Source organism: Embiotoca jacksoni, unplaced genomic scaffold (assembly GCF_022577435.1).
Source record: "Embiotoca jacksoni isolate LCO1_2020_lvr unplaced genomic scaffold, fEmbJac1.0.p SCAF_8, whole genome shotgun sequence".
In the NCBI taxonomy this organism is placed as follows: domain Eukaryota; kingdom Metazoa; phylum Chordata; class Actinopteri; family Embiotocidae; genus Embiotoca; species Embiotoca jacksoni.
The window spans coordinates 12,402,250-12,419,359 of NW_027185436.1; the positions used below are offsets into that span (position 1 = coordinate 12,402,250).

At 40.9% G+C, this 17,110-nt stretch overlaps 1 protein-coding gene across 1 annotated transcript; it reads right to left on the reverse strand.

Moving 5' to 3' along the window:
* Nucleotides 1-944: 944 nt before the first annotated feature.
* Nucleotides 945-14,839, reverse strand: rasl10a (RAS-like, family 10, member A). Its single transcript, XM_069138995.1, has 3 exons — nucleotides 13,847-14,839; nucleotides 5,223-5,347; nucleotides 945-3,236 (listed from the first exon to the last, which is right to left on the reverse strand). The coding sequence occupies exons 1-3, from the start codon at nucleotides 14,060-14,062 to the stop codon at nucleotides 2,966-2,968; spliced, it is 612 nt and encodes a 203-aa protein (XP_068995096.1). The 5' UTR covers nucleotides 14,063-14,839; the 3' UTR covers nucleotides 945-2,965.
* Nucleotides 14,840-17,110: the final 2,271 nt, after the last annotated feature.

Here is a 17,110-nt window from a genome sequence, read left to right on the forward strand (position 1 = left end):
ACTAATTAAAACTTGAGTTAACCATTAATGGTATTCATTCCCCTTTGCTTTTCTTACGGCGAGAAATCAAAATGTTGACGTAATAAATACACTGTGACAAGTGCATACGATCCGCTTCTGGCACTATTTTTACTTTGAAGAAGTCTAAAGAAATATACATTTCAAATTAACTGCATGACCTATGGGACCCGTATATGGATGGCCCTGGAGCCACTGCCTGTTTTATCGTAGTTCCCTGCACTATGACCTAATCCTGAAGCTGTTTTGTCTGAGGCATCAAATTCAGTTTCTTTACTTTATTATTTAATTTGATATTTAGCTTGCACGCTGTGTTATCCTAAATAAGAATGCATTTAATCAAAATCACCACAAAAGGAATGACACTTAATTGGGAATTTCCTTACAGAAAAAACACATACACATATGTTTCCCATGTTTTCCACATGGGCATGTGATCACATGTATGTCACATTTTTACCACATGTTGCAACATATAATGAGATTTCACATGGACATGTACATGGGTTTCACACATTACATCATTAAAATGTTCCAAAAACACATTTCCCATGTATACCTGTCGCATATGTGCACGATCACATGTGTATGTGATCACATGTGATCCCATGAGTTCATGCACAAATCATGTGTTTTTTCTGTAATGTTTGAAAGTGACAAGGTACATGCACAATGCACAGGACTCTCGATAAATTCAAAGAACCATAACTTTTTGACCCACCGTGATCTGGCCATCAATCAGGCCACACATGGAGTACAGTACCATGCACCGTCCAGAGATAACTACATTGATGTCATTATCACACTGCCACCTTAGATGAAAGTAACCAAGTTAAATCACTGCAGAATTCACCATAAGCTCATCAACTGCACGGTGTTCAGGCCAGTTTTCTGCCTCTGATTTGGCTCTTGATAACATCGCTGTACCACAAGATGGCAATATTCTCAAAATGATCTTGATGTGGTGTAACAATTGCACACTACTGAAAAGTGACCAGAGCAAGGTTGCCATTCTCAAATGCATTTAATAATTCATTGTGTCAAAAAACAAACAAACAAAAATGAGAATAAAATTGCTCACAGTACTAACGCCATAAAAATAAATACAAGTCATGTTTCTGATAAAAAACTGTAGCCCTTTTTATTTGAAAATGCGGACACAAACAAACTGATGAGAACTCATGCTACACACAGTTGCTTTCTATTATCTCTGCTACATATTTCTCTTTTTCTTTAATAGAAAAACAAAACAAAACGAACACAGCCGTCTGCCCTGATTGAAGGGTTCAACACTACATCTTAGAGAGAATCATGAGCCTGTGCTCTCACATGCCAGTGAAAAACAACCACATTCACTCCACTCAGCTGTCCGAAAACCATGTATTACAAAAAATTAAACACAATATCACATTTTCACATCAGTGCAATTAAACCCTGACCCGTTGGCTCTACCAACAAAAGCATGCAAGTCAATTACTCCATGAATCACTCTTATGTACAATAGGTCTGCTTTCTCTCAGTGCAGGCCTATGATCACAAAGTACCGACCGAGGCCTAATAAAATGAAAAAGCAACTGTTAATCTCACAGCATTACCAATTAGATAGTATTCAGATACTGATATGAAAGCTAATGATCCAGTATTATCTGTGAGGCCCTCATGAGACATTTTATGGAAGCCATTGTGCTCTGCTTCCTTATTTCTGCAGGATATCTGAGCGCAAGTGGATAAATATTTACTGTATTTGAGGCCTTTTTAATAAAATGTTGGGGTTTGTAAAGCTTGTCAGGATATGCCTGTGGGATTTTATTGCTGCTTCCTAATACAAAATTTCAACATCTGTCTCTTATCTTGCTGTGTCTGTCCTTTGCTATAGCTGGAATGTTAACTACCAAATCTGCCTTTCTCTGTCTCCCCCACTTACTTCCTCTCTCTCTCTCTCTCTCTTCCTCTATCACACACACACACACACACACACACACACACACACACACACACACACACACACACACACACACACACACACACACACACACACACACACACACACATACACACAAACACACAAACACACAAATAACCACATTGCGTGTACAGGTTCTTGTTTCAGGCTCTGCAGCCTCTTGCAGGTCCCCAGTTACCTGGATTTAATGTATTCATCAGAAACAGACACTGAGTGAGAGGGGGGAGAAGATTAAAGTCCTATAGTACATCAGGATAAAGGACTGCAGTATTTTCTACTGCAAGACAACCTTAAAACATCCTTCGTCCGAACAAACATTTACCGAAGGTCAAATTTGTAATAAGACAGGAAAAGAAAAAAAAAATGCAGGCTACCTCTCAGAATCTAAAATTAAACACCATCTAATCATATCTATCTATGTACATTTTGAGATAATCTCCCCAAAAATTTATATTTTTTCTCTTTCCATCCTTTTTGACCTTTACCCTCACACCCTCAAACTAATCCAAATATGTCAGGTATGAGCTTCTGCTGTTGACCTTACTAAATGTGACAAATTCAAAAGGAAGACTTGATGATATTGCTGCCTCTCCATTTTGAGTCTCACAAACCCAGCATCTATCCTGTCAGGCCCAGCTATAGACCTGCTGCTGTGTCATTTTGGGAAGCACAGCCTGAAATGTTGAGTTAATGTGAGAAAAATAACTGTGCTATGCAAACTGTGTTGGTGTTCACCTTGTTTTTTTCCCACCTCCTTCCTTATTTCCACAAAAATGGCAGAATCTGACTCGGAAGTGGTAGGATGACCATGTGTGACATTTTAATGTCTTTTACAGCGCAAAAGTCTAATAAACCTCATTATGAAAAATCAGCTCAGTAAAGCAGGAGGCCACAGGGTATATTTTCCAGCCATTTTGATAAAAAAGTCCTTTCTCCACTGCCTCTCCACTCCTGAGTTGGGAGGGGTGGAGGGAACTCTCAGGGTCACATGATGGTGCAGCGATTTCTCTGTAGCGCCCCCTGAAGACGGATGGAGGTGTGGTTCTGGCGCATGCCCCGTGCCACAGCAATGCCCAGCAGCTCCTTGAAGAGCAGGATTACATGCCAGTTAAACTTGGCAGAGCACTCCACATAGCCGCACTTCCAGGTCTTCTTCACTAGGACTGACACCGCCCTCCGAGGCATGAAGCGCTGCCGCTGCAAATCTCTCTTGTTACCCACTACTAAGATTGGCACCTCGCTGCTGCTGCCTTCTCTGCAGGAGGAAGAACAAGGTTAATTTCATAAACCGCAGTTATCATCTTGGTGTTTGTCACAGTGGTTGTCTGTATGTAGTTTTTCCTTCCTCCTGAGGTGTGTGGGGGCGGGCGGGAGGATTAGAGCTCAGAGGCTCCAGGGGCCTCCCACCACAATCTGCAGGGGTTGGTTTACAGCATTACTAAATATGAAAGTGTATGGCAAGCCCGACGTAGTTATACATTTGTGTCTCGACACCTTCATTTGTAAAGCTTGTGCTAATGATAAACATCAAGTCTAACCATTTTCAATAATATCTGATTGGTGGTGGTTTAGAAATGCAATCTGAGGCTCTAATTAAATAGAGCTTTATCACAGCATGTGGAGAAGTCGCTTGAGGAAATAGTGAATTGGATTATATTGGAGGATTTTCAACAATAAGATAAATTTGTACTGTTTGGTTGGGAGCAAATTCATAGGATTATCGTTTTTTATTGAAAACGAATACCTTTGGGATATAAATTATTCAAAAAATATAGAACGGCCGAAGTCAAGTTGAATTCACTGAAGACTTTTAAGTCAGGTTCGTTTTGAAACTTGAAGGAGCAGTGATGTGTCTGAGCACAATACATTTGCTGACTTGCTGCTTAGTGTCAGCTGTGTCAGAGGTATAAAAATTGTTAAAGCTGTTCCTCTAATGATGAATGGAAGTTTCTTTTTGGTACATGCTGCCACATCTTTTGAAAAGGACTTGCTCTTTTATACTTATTTGCACATCTCTCTTGTCAGATGGACAGATAGCTCAACGATATTAAAGACATTGAGACATAGAGATGTACAGTACAATTTTCAAGTCCTGAGGCAAAGTTCTTAAAAATGGAGTTGAAAACTGCATCGCAGCCAACTTCTCACTTTTCTCCTTTTTGCAGGCTGTGCTTACATAACAGACTCAAACAAGATCTCTGAGCATATCTGCTCATGGATTGAGTATTTTCACAGAATGAGATGTTCAGGCTGCGTGTGCATGCATCTGTTTGTGAGAATTATGGGGAACTATACATCAGGGATGGCATGAAAACTGTCATAAGCCTAACTAAACTGAAGGGAGGATTCATGCATGAGAGCTACAAAATCAAACAGAAAAATAAGGTTTTCCTGGTTCTGAACAGATTTCTGTTGAACAGGAGCATTCAACCAAATATTTAGTTGCTAAATTCTGAAAAAGCCTTGATTGCTGTTACATTATGTGTCCCTTCTCTGCTCTCTCCTTTTCTCCTCCAGTGTAACATCAGTGCTTCGTCCTATGATTGCACATTTCTCCTGTTTTCTATTCATCTTGCATTCACCCTTCCTTCTCTGTCAGCTGGTAATAATGGGGATTCTGTTTTGGGCCATAAACACTTATGGTTAAACATGAGGAGCTGCTAGAAAGTGGGGATGAACCACTGCGGCAGTTTGGTCATGTACAACACAGCAAACCAATGAGGCTATTCAATGTACCTTATTATGTAAATATATACAGGTACGCCAGTATTGAGGATGATAGAAGAGGCAGTGCTTTTTTTAATTGGTCATTGTGCCCAGTAGTGTTCAGTCTTTTTGGCTCATACATAAGTACAAAGTAATTCAGGAGACATTTATTGTGTGTTATCTCCCTGTGATATTGAGGACTCTGAAAAATAAAAGCAGAAATATCCCCACAAATAATCTTTTAAATCACTAGTGACGTCTCATGCAGCAACCCTAGAATCAAATGTCATTGCTAATCTGTCAGAATGTAGGGAGGAGTGTACTGAATTAAAAGATATCACAACAAGCAGTCTAAATGTCATTGTCACAATCATGTAATTGTACGGCTTTCTGACAGGCAGTGGAATTGCATGCTGTCTCAAGACGGCTGACAGGCGGATTTCATTAGAAATCACCAGTGAGGGATAACAAGCTGGATGTCAGTGGATGTATGTTCAGTAACTGTCTGGGCAGCAGAGCGTGTGATTGACCATACCTGTGCTCAACTATCTGTTGTCTGATCATTTTGACATATTCAAAGCTCTCCACGCAACAGATATCGTACACAAGGATGTAAGCGTTGGCATTGCGGACACCCCTGCAGCGTAAATCCAGCCACTCCTAAAGGACAGAGAAAAACAGAAGTAAATAAAGAAATGATTATGGCCAAGAGATATTTTAGCCACGCTTCAGGGATGACGTGTTCTCTGCTGGAGAAATATCTCACAAATTTGCTGGATGCATTGGCAAAGAACTTTGTACAAACAGTCAAGGTTCAGAGGTAATGTATCCTTATGACTTTGTTCAAAATGTCAACATGAGGTTATTTGTTGGTTTGAGTAAAATGTCTCATCAACTAGTGAGGATGTTCCCAAACTTGTCAGACCATGTACAACCAAACCAAATTTCTCAAGTACAACTTCCCACTGCAGATACCAGCATTTAAAAAAAAAAAAAAAAAAAAAACCTCAATGAGAATGCCTAATCCACTCAGGTGCCCCTCAGCTGCTCAACTACTGATTCACTCCTCTTCGCTATTGCAAGGTTTGTTTGGTCTGTAAGGTCCAGCATGATCACTTCCCTCTCAAGTGTTTTTTTTGTTTGTTTTTTTATCTTGTAGCCAGTTAAAAATTTCAATTATTGAGTTTGATAAAATAATCAACTGAGGAGTCTGAATCAGTCTGCGTCAAGCTAATGTTAGCTTTATAAGGACGTACATGACACCAAACTTCGTGGTTAAACACTGTCAAAATTTATTTCTAAAAGATTTAAATGGTTCACAACTATGTTTTACAAATTTATTAATGTGAAACTAAATGACTATTTTTATGGACTTTCCCAGCTGGAGTGCACTTATAAGGCCTTTCAGGAAGACTCTTGCTTACCACCAGTGGTACAAGTACCACAGTGAGGAGAATCACTGAATTAGAGAGTAGATTGTTGTAAATTTGGGTCCTCATCGGGGTAAATTGTATTGTCTTTTGCCAGTAGCTTAATTGTCAAACCAAAAATTGTATTCATACTTTGATTGATAACTAAATACCTTTAAAACTATTGAGATATTCTCATCATGGCCTCAGTTCTACTTTGTGTTTTGCGCTACTTAGCAAATGTTCGCTTGCGTACGTGTTAAACTAAGACGGTAAACATTCCAAGTATTTCCTGCTAAACATCATCATCATTGTTGGCGTTGTCAGTGTGAGCATGTCAGCATGTAGATATCAACATTTAGCTCAAAGCATGAGCTTCTAACATATAATGCACACATGCATAGAATTATACCAGAGAGCAGCGAACAGATCCGCATGCTGCATGTGTTTTTGTAATTATTCCAAAGTAATTTGGCTCAATGTCATGGGTTGGTGGCCGCTGCTGTGGAAAAAGTGCAGAGTTAATTAATTCTTTGCTGGCAGGGCTCTGGGAGTCTGCACAGCCTAAAACAAAGTCACCAAACGTGATGGCCACCCAGCAGAAAGCACTGCACAGTCTCCTCGTTACACATTTTCAAGGACAATGACAGAGGTTAGAGATAAGCAAACACACGGCCGTCTGTCAGGAGAAGAGGAAAAAAAGAACACAATGTTTAACTTTAATTGCTGTTTGGCTGAGCTTGGTGATGCAGTGTTGTACATCCAGTGTGTCAAAAAGCAACATTTGTTTGATACTAATTAGTTTCAAAGTGGTTTTTTTAAGCACATACAGTTATACAAGTGAGTACATTTGCCGCAGTTCACTGCGGGACAATTGTTTCAATAGAAATGCGTTGACCTATTCCTCTATTCATGCTGTGTTTTCCCAGGCTCTCACCATCCTCACTGCCTCTAACAGCATGCAATGAATTTAGAAATATTTTATCTGATAAAATACAGAGGGGAAAATAGGAGAAGTTCAGGGGGAGGGGGGGGAAAAAATCTGCACAGGGCAGGAAATGAGAAAACAAAAGCAGCCCTCTGACTATGCCGAAAAGATGAAAAAGGCAGCAGTGGATCAAGGGATGAGCAGACACGGTGTCAACATAACCTCCGGTACTGCTGCAAACTGCTAATGAAGGGTCTGGAGTCTGAGACTGTCATGAAGTCAATTCATTTCAGGCAAACTGTGGACAGTGGGACTAAACCGTACAAGAAATGGAGCAATGCTTGAGCTAGTTCAGGCAGCCAACTCGAGCTGCTCCACTTTACATCATGAGACAGGCCTCATACGCCATAGTCATCTAAGATGCAAAGCCTCCCAGTTTGGTTGTCTATTTAGGCTGCAAAAAATTCCCATCTCTCTCCTTCGCCTGTCAACGTCTCTCCTGCCTTGTGTCAGTACTGCTGCGTTTACTTATAGTCCCACCACCAGCCCATAACATCCACCTGCAGGCTCCAGGAGGGTTTAATATATTTATATAATATAGTTGCTCATCACTTCCCATCTAATTACATCTGCAGGGAGTGATTAGGCCAGAGTTGAGACGCTAGACTGTAACTATGTTCGGCTGCTGCAATAAACATTTCAAAAATGAGTTGTCTGACTGAAATTATTAAGTAAAACTGATTCAGCACTAACTGTTGCAATACACCAACTATACGGCAGAACCTTGGAGTTACACGGGGTTGGGCAGTGGGGACATGATTTTATGACGCAGGGTCTTAAAGATGTAGTTTAACATCTCGGGAATTTTTTTTTTGCTGGGAATTAGATGAAAAGACCAAAACCACTCTGATATCCACACACTATGTGAAGCAGAAACCATCTGTTGCTTATCTTGGCTTAACATAAAGACTCGAAGCAGGGAAAAGCATCTACCTTGGCTCTCTCCAATTGTTAAAAAAAAAAAAAAAATCAGCCCTCCTGCACCTTAAGCTTGCTAGTTACCATGTTACATTGATTAACTTAAACCAACATGAAGTGTAAAAAGTTGTGGCTTTAAAGAGGGTTAGGTGTTAGAATATGTCCTGTTTTATGGTCACCATGAAGTTGCCAGAGAAACAAAAATGTCCAGGAAGCTGAACAGGAAGTTTAATGGCTCGTACCACCGCATTTCCTAAAAATGTCAAATTCCTTTAGTTTAACTTTAAAATAGTTAAATTCCTGTTTATCAGCTTGTAGATGTATTTCACTTTGTGACTGGGATTTCTCTGAATTGCGAGCATTTTTTTGTTTTTTTTGTTTTAAGTTGTCTCTGCAGTTTATTGTGTCATATGCTGCCATGATTTTCAAAGCTGCTCTGCTTGATGTATTTGATGTTTTTTGGCTGATGCACCTGAACCTTGGATACACATGATTTGGCCTCTGTGGAGCTCTCTTTGTTGTATTGTACTGCTTTGAAAACTGAGATATCAAAGTGGTGATTGTCAAATCTCTTTTAAATTTTATGCTTCTAATTAGCATGCAAGCTAATATGATCCAGGTTAGTAGCAGCAATGCTGCTTAATTTGCTACAGTGTTGAAGTCATTTTCCATGTGGTTTTTATGTTACTTTTTTATGCCACCGCTTGTGCAGATTGCGATGAGGAAAGTAAAATTGTATTACATTGCTGTCAAGGTTGGAGAAAATGTGCTTCTCAAATTAACAGTGTACAGTCTGTATCATGAAGATCAGCTGATAATATGAGACAGGGGAGGTGAAGGGAAAAGGCGCTGATCAGTGTAAGCTCTAATGATGATGCTAACACATCAGTGAGGATTAATTTGCCATCTTTAAATTTGGAGGAGGATATTTGTAGGTTTGTGCCTCACATCAGCAGGAAGATAATGAGGCCGATCAAGTATAGAGACAAGAAAATTACTGCCCTCAAAAGTGAAATCGTGAGGAGACACGTTAAAACTGGCGTGTGATTTTTTTTTTATTTTTTTTTTCCCCCTCTTCTTTAACAGGTTTTTCAGCAAGTTTTCATCAACAGGTTACACATTTAATTTCTTCTAATTACTTCTGTTGTAAAGCATCCACTCAATCTATTTCACAATTCTGTGAATTAGTGAGATGTTTTGCAGATGGCAATATTGATCCAGTTGTCTCTTGTAATGTTATTCCGCATTAATATAGTGCTCCCAGTCATAGCAAAGCACAATATCACCCTTTTCTGATTATTGACAAAGCTGACGACGTTAGATGCACACAGTGGCTTCAGTTGCAGCCTCACATCCCCTGGGCTAAAAATAGCTGCCTGTGTTCTCATCTCATATCTCTTTGCCATCCAAGTCCTGTTTTTAAACATGGAGGAGGGGCTAGAAGCAGCAACACTAATCTCCAAAGCCCAAACAAGAAAACACAGGCAAAACAAAGAAATAAAGAGAAGACGGTGTACCAGTACACTGCAGATGAACCGAAATCGAATCAATGCAAAATACATGTGTGGGCATGTTTATTTGTGTGCGCTTTCAGGATGTGAGAATGTGCTTGTGGGAGCGTGAACGTGAAGTGTGGTGCCACTGTCTGTATCATCCTGTCGGTCTTCATTCCAAAGTGCAGAAAAAGAGCATCTTATCCTTCGCTCCTCAAGAGCCAAACAGAACATGTTTCCCTGACAACCGTGGGCCACAGTCACTTTTCATCCAATTATGACAAAGCTGTCGTGACTCCTGATATTAGGGAGTCAGTTTAACGGTAATGACTAGTTGTGATGGATCAATACTTGAGCACAGGAGGGAGTCCAATGTAACCCGGTGGGGGAAGGGTGCTGAGCAATTAGAGATATGTCATACATAGGCCACGCTGGCTGATTTGCAATTAAAATCTATTACACCCCTTAGAGATGAAACTCCCATTACTCAACGATGACCTATACCCGGACAGCCATTAATATCGCTAGGCTTTATTGCTCTTTTGTGCAATTCACCTTGTTTGAGATCATGTGGAGAGGACAGTTAGTTTGCTGGTGTCTTGGTGTTAAAGGGATCAAGAAGGACTACTCATTGGCAATACAGTCATGAATTGTTGATTTTAGCCAACAAGGACTTTGCACATGTTGGAACACCTTTAAAAGTATAGTTTGAAAATTTGGAGCATGCGCTTGTTTTGTTTTTTTGCAGGGTAGTTAGATGAGAAGATCAATGTTATATTTGCTGACCATTATGAGGGAAGATGCTGCCAGGGGCCTCTTAGCTTAATGTAGCTTAGTGCAAAGGCTGGGGGTACGAGGCTGCCTGAGTTTGCTCGGAGCTTATGAAATCCACTTTTCATCTTAAAGCGCATTGATCAAAATATATATATATTTTTTTTTTAGTCCATAGAAAAGTATAAAAAACACAATTTTCAGTGAATGTTACATGCAGGTCTATTGGCTTGGCTGAGAACTGATGAGCTGTAGAGATGATGGAATCTTTGGACGTTGTTATCTTTGGACAGATACAGCCACATACACACAGCTAGGAGTGGTACTGTATCATTCTTCTAATATAACTCTCAACGAAGAAAGCAAATAAGTACAGTTCAATACTCAATTGTTCTTTTAATCATGTTTGCATTATGACAATTAAAATGTAAAATGTTGATTAAATGTTTATGTTCTAAAAACACATGTTTTATTTTAAAAGTCCTTTTAAATCATGTTGGCACCTATCACCAAAATGATTTGTAAATTTCATGTGTGCTTCACAGCGGGCACACATATTTCTACTGTGTCTGCGAGAGGCAGTGACACAACATGTGACACGAAAAGAAATAATTTTCTTGGTGTTACCGCAGGAAGTATTGACAGAGACAACTGAGAAAAATGTCCAGAGAGAGGAGGGGAACATTTTGTGTGGGAGGAAGTCATGGAGACACATAATGTCTAGAACAAAATGAAAAGATTGAAAAATCATGCTGAATCTTCTGTCAGGCTTAAATCCATCTGTCATCACATCCTATTGACACACTGTGACAGATGCTCTCTAAAGGCAATACTATCAGGGACAGACACACTGCAAAGCAAATAAATCATGACACCTTCACAGCCTCACAGTGAAATAATAGAAATATTGCCTGTCTCCAGTGTTGGACAGGATGAAAATGGCTGTGTATGTCTCAAGAATCCTGCCAGAGTATTACTGCCCTTCTTTCAGATATAATATGAACTGATGAGCAACTGCCAAGCTGCATCAGCATGGAGGCGGACTGACTCACTCCATTTTGCAGCTTAATCATCACAAATCTTGCAGGACATTATAAAACCTTAGTTGGTAGCCGTTACTTGAAGATTGTCCATTAAATTGCAAAATTTCTAATTGATTGCAGCAAATCCCCCCCTCTCTCCTTTGTTTTTTTTTTTCCCCAGCAGTATTCTAGCTGGGAAAGTTTTTTTTCCCAGCAGTATTCTAGCAGGGAACTGTGATTAAATTCAATTTGCTGTCTACAGCAAGTAAATTTGAGTCAGGGTTCCATGTGCTGGTACTACTCGCCGCTTATTATGTCAGAGGAGGGTAGTGACTCAAAAATGGCCCGCTCTCGCTGTGAATAGGGGATATCAGCAGACAAAACAAGAGAGGTGCTTCAGAACAAGCAAGGACATGACCAGAGAAGAAAAGAAAAAGCACAGCAGCCCTCACAGGGTCGTTCCTCAGCAAATGACTACCCATAAACCTGTCTGATAGAAATGTTGTGGCTGGACTCGGCTAATGGTTTTCCACCTACCACAAAGGGTCTGTCAAACAGAGGCCCTCTCACTGCAGTACCACTCTAAAATTAGCATGACATGTTCACACTATACGATGATATCAGATGATGAAAACTGTGTGCTGAAAAGTGTTCTCATGTGACTCAACCCTCGGGACGCACACACTCTCACACTTAAACTCATGAGACACATCTTATTCCTGCTATCTGCTCACACCTACCAGCTGGTTCCCTAATGGGGGTTAAGCCTCATTTAGCTGAAAAAAAGAACAAACTCAATGTCCTTACAGAAGGTCTCTGTGGGCAGGAAACAATGAAGCACTCAGCAGACCTTTTAACACACTTCAATGAAATGTTAAATCTAGTGGAAGAGCTGTGTGTAATTATGACAGGTTGATCGCTCTGGCCACTCAGCCTGCCCCTCAGATGTTTTCTGAGTGCACAGCAAACCAACACTTTGGGAGGCCTCTCGTTCTAGCTGCTCTTTTGTTGTCTCCTACTCGGCCTGATCTCATTTTCCTAGTGCCACCTCTTCTGTGTAGATAACCACAGCTATTCTTGGGAGGTTCTGTGACACCGAAGGGGAGACAAGGAGGGAAACTTTTTGTGCAGCAGCAGCCGACAGCTTAGAGTAGTGACCTTGGAGATTTCTATCTTTAAAGAATCACAGCCTCTCCAATGAGGTTGCAATGGACAGAAATCAAACATACACCCTCAGTTGACAGAGACTTGGAGTTGGGCAGGTTGTTTTAGTAGCAGGGACCAATTATGTGCAGAAACACACACACCAAATCCATACTTGTTGCACTTTTGGGCTGGTAAAAGAATAAAAAGGAATTTACCAAAAGGATTTTTTTTGTCTGAAAGGTTCCGATTTTTCAAATCTAGTTTAAAACAATCCCCACGTGCCCATACATTAAGTACATTGGAAGAGTTTTGGTCGCTGTAATAGATCCTCCTTTAAAAAAATCCCATCCTAATGCAATTTAACTGTTCTGTAAACTGGTGGACAAAATCCACAGTTGTATTTCTGTGTATTCTGTGTAAAAAAAAAAGTATTTTAAAGTTTATTTGAAGCTAATACAATGCTGGACAAATCAAGCCGCTTTCTTCCAAAGTTACAATCTTTTTAAATTCCCTCTTTGTGTGTCCACAGTGGAGGAAGAGCAACACAAAGATGGGATTTAGGACTAATAAGACTATTAAAAATATATTTTTACTCAGAATGAGAGCTGTGGAATTTGTCACCCGTCACTTAACTTGGAACCGTATAAAGAAGGACTCTCTATGGGGATAATATTTATGTGCATCTTGAGACTCAAAAAATGTGAACCCTTCATTAAAAAAGAGAAAACCTCAGGAGAGGAAAAGCTCCAGGCAATTCCCCTTAATCTGAAGATTCGTGGTGACAAAGAAGAAACAAAAGATCTGCTGTGCAAAGTGACGACACTAACCTTTGGAATGTGGAGCCACAGTAAGGTGCATTTTTGCTATGATCCTGTATTCAGACATGTCTCCAACTAATGAGGTGTGGCATCTGACCTGTGACCATGAATAAAAGGGCAGTGTGTTCTATTTTTTTTTAAACATTTACCTGTAGGTGATGACTGCAGCACTAGCTATCATTTTCTATGCATAAAATCCAGATTCAACATAATCACCAGCTGCATAATGTAATCAGCTCATGAAAACGTGAAATATGTTGAAGACATCTTACGATCAATAAACAACAATAAGAGTTCCCTTCCTTGTGAGGGGGTTGAGAGAGTTTTCAACGTCAAAGTGAAGCTCTGAGGCTTTAACTCAGTCGGGTCGCCATAGCAACTAGTTGACTAGGAACAACTGATAGTGATAGAAGAAGAAATTAAATTGTTGTTTTTTGCTTTGGGAAATGTGCGAACAGACGTGAACTTTTAAAATTAAGTAGAGATTAAATAAATGAGAAGTAGATTCAGGCAGAATGGATCACTAATGTTTGCATAAATCCATCTCTGATGAAGTTCAACATCTATCTAAGTCCTGAGACAGAGACATGATACCTGGCTGGAGCTCGATGGAAAAGAGGAGATTGGCGGGACGTCCAAAATCTTCAGCTCATACATGCTCCCGTTCAGTATGACGGAGGGTCTGTACACATATCTGGCCCTGGTCGGCGTGTACACCTCCGAGAAATCGTTATAGATGAACTGGCGGATTATAGAAGTTTTCCCCACTCCGGGAGCACCGATGACTGCGATACTCAGCGTCTCCACCATTCCTGGAGCACGAGTTCAGCACCATGGACAGCGACGACGACGACAACGACAGATGTGACCGCCCAGGAGCGCAGCTGGCCGCCGCTGTTTGTTGCTGCTCTGCTGGAATTCAATGCGCCGCTGCCCCTTTAACGAGCAGCCTCTAAATCACCTTAACCGGGTTCAACAGCGTGCGAGAAACGAATCAGTGGGCGAATTAATCACCCACCCGTCGAGCACAGAGAGGAAACTTTATCTCCAGGGTGAGGGTGAAATGAAAGGAACCACGCAGCTTGCAGATTGTCAGAATTGAAGCTCAACCATGATCACGCAAATGGGGGGCATTTTCGCCACCTCCGCAAGCCAACGCAAAGAGAGAAACTCTTTGTTTTCAGGGGACATCCCCAGGAAACCTCGTCCCCAGAGAGGAAGCATGAAGGTCCGTCCTTGTCGGCTCCACATGGATATAATCTTATCCCGACTGGAGTCTGACCTTGTCCAAACGCACAGGAGCCCTCGGTGTCTTCATTGATTATCTCCTCTGCACCTCTCACTCATTTCAACCGATGCACCACCAGCGCGCTCCTCCTCCATCACAGGGAGGATGGGCGCACACCCGCCAGGCTCGTAAATAAGCTTTCCACGTGTTCTGAGATCGGATGCAACCCCATAACCTTCGATGAGAGAAATATCACTTTACATCTATGTGTTTCAAGAGAGAAAAGGCAATCCACAGAGCCAGCAGACGTGCGTTTTCTGAGAAGGCATCTGGAGTATATTAACGAGCGTTGTGTGTCTGCCGTTGGAAAGACAGGCTCTCTCTCTCTCTCTCTCTCTCTCTCTCTCTCTCTCTCTCTCTCATCACTTGCAATACCCTCTGCCCGGCTCATCCAATAGGATCCTGTCGTCTGCAAGGCGTGTGAAAGCTTCGGGCTCCTATACGCCGCAAAATACATGGTAAAGGAACACATCATCTCTGTGAGGGTCATATAGGAGCTGCGTAAAGACTGGGCATCATATTTACTGAGGTGACTTATTACTGGACAGGGTCCCCGGGCAGGGCAGAGGCGATGTGTGCCATCAATCACAGCTGGGACAAGTCGGAGGAATAAACATCTCACATGTCATGCTCCCTCAAGAACTGGAGATGAGCTTGTAACACCTGGAAAAGTCAAACACTTTCTATAAGAGACACGGGTAAGCTTTAACTTATGGCTTTATAAATTAGCCTATTATTAATAAGAGCAACGTTTGAGAGTCCATGTCTGAGGTTGAAGCAAGAGCCGATGTTTATCCTTTCTATTTGGCACTTTAGTAATGTTATTGATTTATTAATAAACGCTGATGGACTTTCCACTGAGCCACCAGGTCTGCAGTTACAAATGCAGGCAGTTATATGCTAATGATATAATGTCAGATAAAGGCTTTTGGCAACTATCCACAAAGTCTGCTGTAGTAATTGGAGGATAGACATCAGCCAAGGAGATTTTTTTTTTTTTAAATAGATTTTATAACACTTCTCCAAAGCATTTGTAAATTGCTCTTTTGAAGGCTGTTTTACCTCAAAAGATAACAAATGGGGAATCTATAAATACCTGCATTGGAAAACGCATGACAGATCACGTGATGAACGTCCAAGCAAGAAAAATCTCATTGATTCCGGAAGTTGTTCGACCAAGACGAGGTGCGAGCTGAATTTATGGGCTTTCAGATGTAATGGTCCGGATGTTCCTTCATGCGTTATGTTTGCCTTCAAAGACTGGGTACCACATAGACCGTATACTGTACAGTGTAGCGCCATCTTTTTAACCTTCAGAGCTTTATGATGTAAAACAAACCACAGGACTGCGTCTCACAACAACAACAAAAAAACATTTGGGGCCTGATTTACTAAAGGTTTGCGCAAACTTCACACCACCCGCAAAAAAACATGTCCGAGCAGATCTACTAAGGACGTCCAGTGAGGATGGCGGAGATGCAGGAAACCAAAGAATACGTTGAGAACGTGTTTTTACACCCGTGGAAACATTACCGAAATGACAGAGGGGAAACATTATTCAGACATATCGTTTGTCCAGCGATGACATTTCTGAGTTATTGGATGAACTGAATGATGATTGACAGCCAACAACAAGGTGAGGCACGTAATACCAGCAATTAAAAAACTTCTTCCGACTCAGCATTGTCCTGCCTCTGGGTCATTCCAGCGTATCGCTGCTCGGATGTCCAACCCAGTCCCCTTATTCAGGTGTGCTGTCGCAGATGCTGAATGTGTCCCGCAGAATTCACAGGTAGACTTTATAAGATTCACGAGCACTCGCGAGACACTGAATGAAAATAATTCACCTGCTCACCAAAGAAAGATCTGGACCTGCTGATCGGTGTTTGTTAGAGGATCTCACCCACCGTCCTTCCGGTTATATTTGCCGACGTTTTATTATTAAGCCTTTTTTTCGCCTTTTGTTTTTTCCCCACAGTATTGACTTCCTTGCTGATAATCTCCTATATAGCGTTTTGTTCTTGTTATATTTATATTTCTTAATTTCACTGAGATCAGATTTCCTTTTGCGGTCGCTGTTTTTCATTGCTGGAATCACTTTAACACACGCAAACATCTCATTTAAATACAGCGATTTACACCTGATTTCAATGACGCAATTACTCTTAGTAAATCGCGCAAAACGGGTGCAAAAAGAAAAGTGCAAACTTTTGGAAGGAACACGCAATTTAGTACCCTTTATTTGAGATCTTAGTAAATCAGGCCCTTGGTGTACAGACTCAATGTGTTAATTCGGTAAAACTTTTCCAGTGTGGTGCGATATAAACCATTTGTTAAATGTATAAATGCTGAATGCTATGCTATTTAACAGTTAAAAAAAAAAAAATAATAATTACTTTCTTGGTGTGCAAATTGTTTGGAAGATAATACAGGTTGAGTCTTTACCAAAAAGCAGTAATGTGGCGCCCCCTATTGAGATGCATTCATCACAGGATCGATATTATAGATCATTTATTAGCAGAAGAGAGTCTCATGGCACTCATCACAGCTTTGGATTACTGACTTTTCAC

What these genes read in the sequence shown, in the direction of transcription:
- rasl10a (XM_069138995.1), bottom strand. Translation starts at nt 14,062, where the DNA reads ATGGTGGAGACGCTGAGTATCGCAGTCATCGGTGCTCCCGGAGTGGGG. An exon ending in TTCCATCGAGCTCCAGCCAG is followed by an intron (nt 5,348 to 13,846) that starts GTATCATGTCTC and finishes TCTGTCCTTTAG; the next exon opens with GAGTGGCTGGATTTACGCTG. An exon ending in CAACAGATAGTTGAGCACAG is followed by an intron (nt 3,237 to 5,222) that starts GTATGGTCAATC and finishes TTCCTCCTGCAG; the next exon opens with AGAAGGCAGCAGCAGCGAGG.